This window comes from Pipra filicauda, unplaced genomic scaffold (assembly GCF_003945595.2).
Source record: "Pipra filicauda isolate LSUMZ 115617 unplaced genomic scaffold, ASM394559v2 scaffold121_size3267253_pilon, whole genome shotgun sequence".
Taxonomy (NCBI): Eukaryota; Metazoa; Chordata; class Aves; order Passeriformes; family Pipridae; genus Pipra; species Pipra filicauda.
The window spans coordinates 1,534,477-1,543,338 of record NW_024103674.1 but is presented as its reverse complement, the minus strand read 5'-3'; the positions used below and the strand labels follow the sequence as shown (position 1 = coordinate 1,543,338).

At 45.8% G+C, this 8,862-nt stretch overlaps 1 protein-coding gene across 2 annotated transcripts; it reads right to left on the bottom strand.

Annotated features, from left to right (window-relative positions):
• Positions 1–203: 203 nt before the first annotated feature.
• PHYHD1 (phytanoyl-CoA dioxygenase domain containing 1) lies at positions 204–6,224 on the bottom strand. 2 transcript variants are annotated; one of them, XM_027729877.2, is made up of 11 exons: positions 5,900–6,224; positions 4,961–5,119; positions 4,399–4,474; positions 4,207–4,254; positions 2,796–2,851; positions 2,543–2,605; positions 2,428–2,449; positions 1,942–2,070; positions 1,341–1,457; positions 1,073–1,199; positions 204–893 (listed from the first exon to the last, which is right to left on the bottom strand). In XM_027729877.2, exons 1-11 carry the CDS (start codon positions 5,930–5,932, stop codon positions 848–850), a joined length of 876 nt encoding a protein of 291 aa, XP_027585678.1. In that variant the 5' UTR covers positions 5,933–6,224; the 3' UTR covers positions 204–847. The 2 variants fall into 2 exon arrangements, with proteins under 2 accessions (XP_027585678.1, XP_027585677.1); XM_027729876.2 differs by lacking the exons at positions 4,961–5,119; positions 5,900–6,224 and adding an exon at positions 4,555–4,946.
• Positions 6,225–8,862: the final 2,638 nt, after the last annotated feature.

Here is an 8,862-nt window from a genome sequence, read left to right as displayed (position 1 = left end):
GACACAGGCTTGAGCTTGCCTTGGATGTAACTTTGGTTTCCAAACATTCCTTGCTGTAAGTTGCCTTGGCTTTGGTGAGGTTTTGGGGGTAGAAATTGTTCTTGTGCATATTGAGAGCTCAAACTGCTCATCAGACAACCTGGTGCTGGCCCCATCTGTTGGGAGGTCACACTGTGTCTTCCTCAAAGAAAAGATGATGGAGATGAAAAGGAGAATTTCTATTCTTTTATTAAGTGCAAGGAGTTGGATTGAGGTTCTTTGCTCCCACCATTTCAACATAAATCTTTAAGAACTGTCATATTTTTAATCAACACACCCAGAGATCAAACACTCAACCACAGTTTGCTGGGAATACTTAGAAGACTGATTATAAAAAGCAGAGTTTCTGCTTCATTTTGCCCACAACAGGGTTGGTTTAAATCACTGTTACTCCAACAACAGGGCAGAGACCTAAGGGTGAAAGTCAACCTTCTTCCCATGACACGTTCACCTGCACTGCTGGGATCAACACAGCCAAGAAATGCACTTAAGCTCTTAAACTGAATCTGCAAGAAGAAATACTTCTTAACTGGTCCCAGTCAAGGTGCAGTGGTCTTTACTGGTCTGTTCTCAAGACTGAAGAGGTTTCCTTACTGAAAGGACTGGGTGGCTACTCTCACACTCCAGGGCTCCTGCTGCAGCAGGAGGTTCTGTCTCCTGCAGGCGTGTTGGGCTGTGACAAAGGTCCTTGTTCCCAGGATGAATTAACCTTGAGAGCTGCCATAAGGGAAGGTTGTGTTTAAGGGGAACATGAAGGAACAATCAGGAATATTGATCAGCTATTGACTCCAGAAGCCAGTCACTGACTTCAAGTGTAGAGTGATGGAAAAGGCAGTTCAGGAGTTGGCTGGAGCCTGGGAAGGAAGGAAGGAAGGAAGGGAGAAAAACAAAACTTCAGAGGCTGTTCCAGTGCTGCAGGTACAAAATCAGTGCTAAGCAGGGCACTACCAACAACCTGTGACAGACAAGACCACCAGTGACAGTTCATCCTGGCTCCAGTTTCCTCAGCTGCCTGTGAGGATCACGACCTTACCAGTTCTCCTTGCTCCAGGTGGTGCCCTTGGCCTCCATCACGTGGAAGGTGAACGCGTGGCGAGAGGACTCCGAGCTGTTCAGTTCACTCTTATGGACAACTTCCCCATGGATGAGGATGAGTCCACCTGTGGGAAAGAAACCCCTGTACTGCTGGTTTTTTTCCCAATGGTGGAAAGCTCCAGCTTTCCAATGGAAGGGTTAAATACAATTTTAGCTCCCTTGTGTTTTCTCGGGCCGTGAAGTGACACATTTGGGGCTGTTTGTACCTTTCTTTATGGGCAGAGGGATGAACTGACTGTCATCATAGGCTGGCTCTGACCCTACAAACTCCACACATGTTGAGGCACCTGAAGGTGCACGAACCATCCTCCGGGTAATTCCATCTGCAAATCCACAAACACACAAAAATTAAACATGTAACTACGTTCTGCACAGCAGAGGAACAATATCTGTGATTTATCAAACTTTATTATTGCTGTATTCAATTTTTCCTTAGTAATTTGGGCGGAGCCTTTTTCATTAACCAAAGATTTAGGCTTTTCCAGCTGTGGCAGAAACAGATAAACAACTGCCTTTTGTTTGCCTTTCTGGCCCCTTCTGTGCATTGCAACAGACCTTTTTGGACACAAACAGTCCCAGGCTTCTGCAAAGCCAACCTTTGGTCCATTTATCCTCTCTATAAGAGCATAAATCACAATCCAAGTGCAGCTGACTCCAGGATTTGAGGGATGAGTGCCTTAAAATCTGAAGAGCACAATTCACTGAGGGAATGTTTAGGTGAGCAGTAATTTAAAGCTGCTTAATGTGCTCTACAGGTGGTGAAAACAGAACTGGTAACCCAGTAGTGGTCACACACACAACTCTTACTGGTGTGAGAGCCAGGGATGAACCACAGGCAGCCATTCTCCTGTGTGGCATCTTCCAGGGCAATCCAGAAGCCCAGGATCCTGCCCAGAGGCTCCGTGTGCAGGAAGGTGGCATCCTGGTGAGGTGTCACTGCAAGGAGAGATGGTTGTGCAGGTCTTTTAACCCCTGAGGAATTCAGTTCCACGAGAAGGACTTCAGGCTTGCACCTCCCTGGCTCAGTGTCCTCATCTGCCCACCCATCTAAATTAAATCTTACAGTAAAATACCACCTCTCAGGCTGCTGCAAATGTAAAAGCAGCTCTTTGTTCGAGCTGCACATGATGTAGAAACACTTCTAGGAAACGTGGATTTTTAAAAATAATTTTAAGAAGGTTTGGAGCACCAAACTCACAGGCTTAAGTCTGATTCTGAGCCCTTTTCCTGGTAATATTCCTTTCCTAAAGAAGCATTCCCTGTAGAGTGATATAGAGATAATAAAAGTCTCACCTTCACCACCAATGCCAGGTTGCTGCAAGGAAAGAAAGGTGATGTGTGAAGAGATTCAGAGCTTCCCACCTAACAGGGTCTTTCTTGAGTGACAAGACAACTTGAATCACTGTACCTTGAAGATATACATGCTTTGCACAACTACTGGTCTCTCAAGGCCTAGTTTTCTTCCCAATTCCTGCAAGAAAACTTTCCAAGATTTATGTTTGCTGTTTTCTGCACACCATATAACATTATTCTGGGAAGATATTTAAATTTTTTTTCACTGACAAAATTACTATCATTGGGAGTCTAGAAAATTAAGACTAACTACTCCATAATTTATTTATTTTTCCCCCAGACCAGTCTAGGAAGCAGTAACAGCTCACCTGCACCTTGGAGGAGTGGGTGATTTGCTTGAAGACAGGATCATAAGCATGTAGAGCTGAGGGGAAAAAAAAAAAAAGGCTCAGACTGAAGATTTCCTGAACAGAAGGGAACTTGGCAGCTCTCAGGATGAGCTGGAGAGGCCACAGCCAAGCAGGATAAATTGCAGCCAGAAACTTTCATGCCTCCCAAGATGGATAGACATGGATTATCACACCTAAGGTGATAGGACACTTGTAGGTTGTACAATCACACAATCATCATTAGAGATAATAAATATAATCACTCCCTGGCCACAAACTGCAGATAAATAAAAAAGCAGTGTATAACAGAGTGAAAAAAAAAAAAAAAGAGTGTTATGTGATTATATTATGCAAGTGACAACCACTATATGTGACCCTGAGGCACATGGGTGAACACACCCCTTAAAAACACAGTTCTTAAGACCTACCAAAAAAGGAAGTGCTGCAAAAACAAGTTACAGCTTATTTTTGATGCCCTTCAGAGAGCCACAGCCTGCAGGTCAGAGCTGTTTGTGCAGACACTGCTACGACCCAGCTCTGACAAACCCATGAAGCCAAGACTTGGAGTTGTGCCTCCAGCTCGTTGTGATCATTGCTGTGCCTCCAGCTCATTGCCACAGGTCCAGCAGGAGCTGCTCCTGAGCAAGGGATGAGGATGGACTTGACCAAAAGGAGTAATTACAGAAATTTAAGCCTAGAGAAGCCCTTTGAATTTGCTAAGTTGCAGAGTCAGCAGGAATCTGCAGTTGTTTTCACTTCCCCTGGGGAAAAGCTGAAGTGTAACAGAATGGCAGCAGGCCTGGGAAGGGGAGAGTGTTTTTCCGAGAAAACCTAAGAACAAGAACTCTCAGTACTGTATTTCCAAGTTCAGTAGAGTTTAATCTGAACAAAGTTCATGTGTTTGCAGACTCAGTGAATCCCACTCTCATTTTCCATGTATTGTTTGAAAACAAAAGGGATCAAAAGCAAGCCCAGTAGCTGTGAAAGAGGAAATAGGTCAAACTGAGACCAGTAAGGGTAAAGCAAAAGTGCTGGTGACACCAGAGGAGGGAGGAACAGCTTTGGCAACCCAGCATCAGACTGAACACAGTTTGATCTGTAGCAAATGTGATCCTTCTCGGGTGGGAAATTTGTCAGAGCAAATCTCTTACATAAAAAGCCAAGGGCTGAAGTCCAGCCTTTCCCATGTCAGTGACTCTGAGCTATGCATTGCTGAAAAACCTCCAGAAGGGCTCCCTGAAAAGGACTGAAACAGAAGATTAAGTCCTTTGAGAGCAGAGAGTGAGGGGCAGCATGGAGAGAATTGCAGAGATAGTTATTTACAGGGAGTAGGTCTGGAGAAACCCTCCCCTTTTGTCCACCCCCTTCCAAACACCATCCTTTAACATACCATGGCCAATCTTGCTGATGGACTTCTCCTTTGGAATTAGAAAGTTCCCTATGAAAAAAAAAAACCAAAACAAAACAGAATTTACCATTGTTTGCAAAGCAGGAATCATCCCCTGAGCTGGAAACTGGCCCCTATCCCCTCACTCAGCCTTTTCTCATCCCCTCCCTGTGGCAAACTCAGGCCAGGGCTTACCTTTCTTGTCCAAAACACCTTTCTCAAAGAAGAATCTAATCTTGTCTCCACTGGTTAGGAAATAATCCGAGCTACCCTGCCAGGGATAAGAGCCCAGTAAAGAGAGCATCCTTACAAAAACATAAATTAACCTTCGATCAAAGCATTAACACTCACCTGCATCTTTTTTCCCAACAAGATGCAGCATAAACAAAACATAATGAAAAAAATCACTCAAAAAGGCTTTTACAGCACTGCTTATTAGAGCTTTACAAGAACCTCTCACATAGAGGCTGCCCTTGCTTTTCTTTTGCTGTCTGCCTGGAAAATAACCATTTTCTGTCTGCAGAACAAGTACAAAGTGATCTGTGAGAGCTGCTTGTGGCTACAGGGGGCTGAAAGTCACAAATCCTCCCCTTCACCCTCTGATAAAACCCCACCAAACACTTGCAGAAAGCTGGAGAGCAAAGTCCTCTCGTGGTGTTCAGTTAAAAGAAGAGTCACGTTTCCACAGTGACCCCTGAGCAGCAATTTGCCTTCTCCCTTCCTCCTTCCAGTGCTCCAGCCCTGCCCTTCCCAGTACCTGTGCCTGGAGCTGCTCCTCCTCCCTGGTGGAGAACTCTGTGCGGCAGTGCGGGGGCACTTCCATCCCCTCGATGATTCCCTGGATCTGGCTCCTCATGCTGTCACACTCCTCTGTGCTGAAAAACCCCTCCAGGACAAGGAAGCCATCCCTGTGGAACTGGGAGAGACAGGGTGGCTGCTCCCCTCCAGAGCCCCCGGGGGAAAGCAGCACAAAGCAGGAGAAAACAGTTCTCTTTGCAGGGTGAGAAGCATCCAGCCCTCAGCCCTGCAGCTGGACAGCCTGTTCTTAATGCTGTATTTCAGGAGGGGGAACAACATGCTCTTTATCTTTTATTTCTATTGTAGAAGAGATTCATTAACAGGCTGAGACTCCAGACAGTTTAAGAACTATCCCAACCCCTCAGTCCTCAAAGCAGAGATCTCACCCTTTGTGGTTTAAGGATATTTTATCTAAGATTAAATTACCAAGCCTGCTAACACAAACAGAGCAGTCATTCCTGTGTGCCAAATCAGAATGAGATTCCTTTACGAGCTGGAAGGCGTTGTTTTCTCTCAGGAAAAAATCCCTGGGTGATTTGTCACGGCTGACTACACAATCCCTTACGAAATGAAGTGAACCCTGTTGGGCACTACAGTTTCTTTATATAGAATACCCTGGAGATTATCCTTTGCCAGTTCAGAGCTGAGAGCTGAGCTGCACAGACAGAGGGGCACGGGGGAAATTCCTCCAAGAGCTCTGCAGGACTCTTCCAGTTGCCCTCTGGAAGAGTTTGTCGGCATGACACTCACACACTCATAATTAACGTAATACAAGAAGCTGGGGGGAATATAAAGTGTTTGTAAAGCAGATTTCAGGGCCAGGTTAACTAGCAGTGACTATTACAAGCAGTGTCACTGCACTGGGGACACGCTCCCTCCCCGGAGAGCAGCTCCTTACCTTCTGGATCTGATCCTGGCTTACAGAGGCCATCGGGACAGAAGCTCCCCAGATCCCAGCACCTCCACGATGCCACCCGGGCTCTGCAGGGCTGACTCTCCGCCTCTCCACGTGATCCCTGTCCCAGCATGTGATAAAAGCCAGCGCTGGACACCCAGACTCTTGTGCAGCCACCGGAGCTGCCGCTCCAGGAATTCTGTCTCCATTCCTGGTGGCTCTTTGTTCCTGGCAGAGGCATTCGGGGCTGCACAGTTTGGCTTTGGCTCTTGGTGGTAACAAAGTGCATAAAAACTGCTCGAGTGGACTTGCAAACTTGATTAACTTTTTAACCCCAAGGAGGAATCGCTTTTCATTAATAACCCAGATTTAAAAAGTAGAGCAGTTAAGCTGGTAAGCACAGGGGTAAAATAGGATTCAATGAAAACATATGGATGTCTTAAAACAAATTTAAAGTAGTGGTTCAGGTTCCTACAGAGCCCTTTTTGCTCAGTCAGTGAGTCCTGCAGGTGCTTCACTCACCTCAGAGGGCTCCAACAACCCAGGAGTTGACAAATGGGTGTTAAAACTAAAAAGCTTTCCCTGAGGGTTTGGTACAACCCACAGAGAATATTTCTGGTTTTATTCCCAGCTGCTCTTTGACGATTTCCACCTTCCCTTGCTCGGTTCACTCTCCTGCAGCTCCCAAAATGTACATAATATTTACAACTAAGTAAACCCAAACCCAGGCAAAGTTCAAACCAGAGAGAAAACGCACAAAGTGGGGCTAAAAGGCGGCAGAGGGAGGAACAGCCTCCAGCCCAGCGGTGGCGCTCCCAGCCAACACATCCCTCCCATCCCGCAGGAATCCCTCGGGAAGGCTTTTCCCTGTAGAGAAAAGCGTGTTTGGTTCTTACAGGAAACCCCGAAAACACCCTTTCAGCAGCACTTCCCAAAAAAAAAAAAACCACCACGGGGGCGGGTTCTTGCATCACTCACGCAGCCGAAGGAAAACCCAGCAAAAGGAAGGAATGCAAAACGCTCCCAGGAAGGTGTTTACATCCCAGCGACTGGAAATCCAGCTTAAAAAGGGGTTGTCTGAAAAAATTAAGTTTTCTGTTCTGTACAGGAATCAACTGTAAATAAAAATCCCTTCACATCTTAAAATATTTTTCCTTTTTTTTTTTAATAAAGGGGGAATTCAGTGTTTTCACTGGAAAACATCTTTTTTTGAGCATTTACAGCTTGTTTTCAAGCTTTTCCCTGCTCACAAGAAGATATGAATTGAGTAGTTTAAAAGCTAAATTTTGCCAGAGACTATTCACTGGGCTACCAAACCTGGAGGGGGGGGGGAGAGAAGGGAATCAATCAGCCTCCAGTGTTGAAAAGTTCAAAAAAAATATTCAAGTAGTTCCTCCTTCCTCTTAACAGCCTCTCAGCAACCGATGGAGCAGAAGATGTGTAACCAGTGGGGAAAAAAAAAAAACCCTGCTGTAGCTGTTGCCTGGAAGCTGATCCTGTGACCCACCTCACCCCTCCCTGGGAGGCAGCAATCCTGGAGAAACACTCCAGGAAAACACTCCCGTGCCACTCCTCAGTCCCTCTCCGTGTCACCTCCGTCATCATCGTGTCATGTACCTCACATTCCCAGACAGGGCTTTTTCCAGCAATTTATCACGTCACCGCCTCCACTCCCCACCTTACGCACACACAGTGACCTCAGAGGCTGGTTTGGGTCATGCCATGAGGGCAAACCACAGTTTTCCTGTCCCATGGATTGTTTGGAGCAATATAAACAGCAGATCACGGCAGGCAGGAGAGGCAGCCCATCCCTGCTCCAGGAGCTTCCATCAGTGTCTGTCCTTAGGAGTCCTCCAGTTCTTTGCCACTCCAGCCATGCCCCTATTTTGAGTCTCAGAAACACCTTTTCAGCAAGAGGAAAACCACTCCAGCCACAAAATGCCCATAAAAAGTCAAGGAGAAGGATGCTACCTCTGTAAATCCTTCTCTCCTGTTAAGTTTAAATAGGAAGGTTGAAAGTACTCAGACAAAACTGGGAAATGGCCCCTTTTCCTTCCCTTTCTCCCCTCCAAGAGCTTTTTTTTTGCAGACTATTAACATTTTCTCCTGCTAGCTCTGCAAGAAACTTCTGGCAGACTCCACTGGAGGCTGGCAGAGCCCATCCCATGTCTGTAGGAAAGGTACAGCTCAAGTGTTTCAAATGCCTTTTGGACTGGCACAATTATCCTAATTTCCCCCTCAATAAAAGAGCCTATTGAGACCATCTGGAGCCAAGCCAGTTCTCCAGAGCCAGCTCAGCACTCCCACCAAAACTGCTGCTGCCAGGGTTATCAAGGAGGAAAAATTTCCACTGGATCTCCTCACCTCTCCCAGAGTCTTTGATAGGATCAGCAACAAGTGACAGAATATTTAATGAGAAACAAAGAGCAAAGGAAGCACAACAACCAGAATGAATATCTAAATTTAACCAGTAGTTAAAGTGTCATAGATATTCAAGTAGTTGTTTTCCCTGTACTGGCAATCTGCTCTCAAGTTAACAGAAGCCTCAGAAATGCAGTAATTTTCCATCAAGAGAATTCTCATCAACAGGTAAACCCAAGAATCAGCAAGGTAAAAAGCTGACAGTGCAGCAGGGCTGGAGGATTTTACTGGAATAAACCAATATAGTTCCAGCTGCCTCTATTGAACCTTTATGCTTTTTAGTGAGTTACACAGAAAATTTGGAATTATCATAATTAGAAGTCTTTTTCCTACAAGGACAGATCAGTTTTTTCCCCTCATTCCTGTACTGAAGTCCTGCAGGAATCTAGGAAATAGGTTTTTTTGATGGCACCTTTATTCTTTCTTTTTCTCAGCTCCTGACAGAGCAGCTGAATCCCTGCCAAGAGGAGCTGAGGTCCAGGTGAGCCTTAAAGGACAAGGGGGGTCTTGTCCTCTCCATTTTTGGTTCAGTCCTGCTACACATT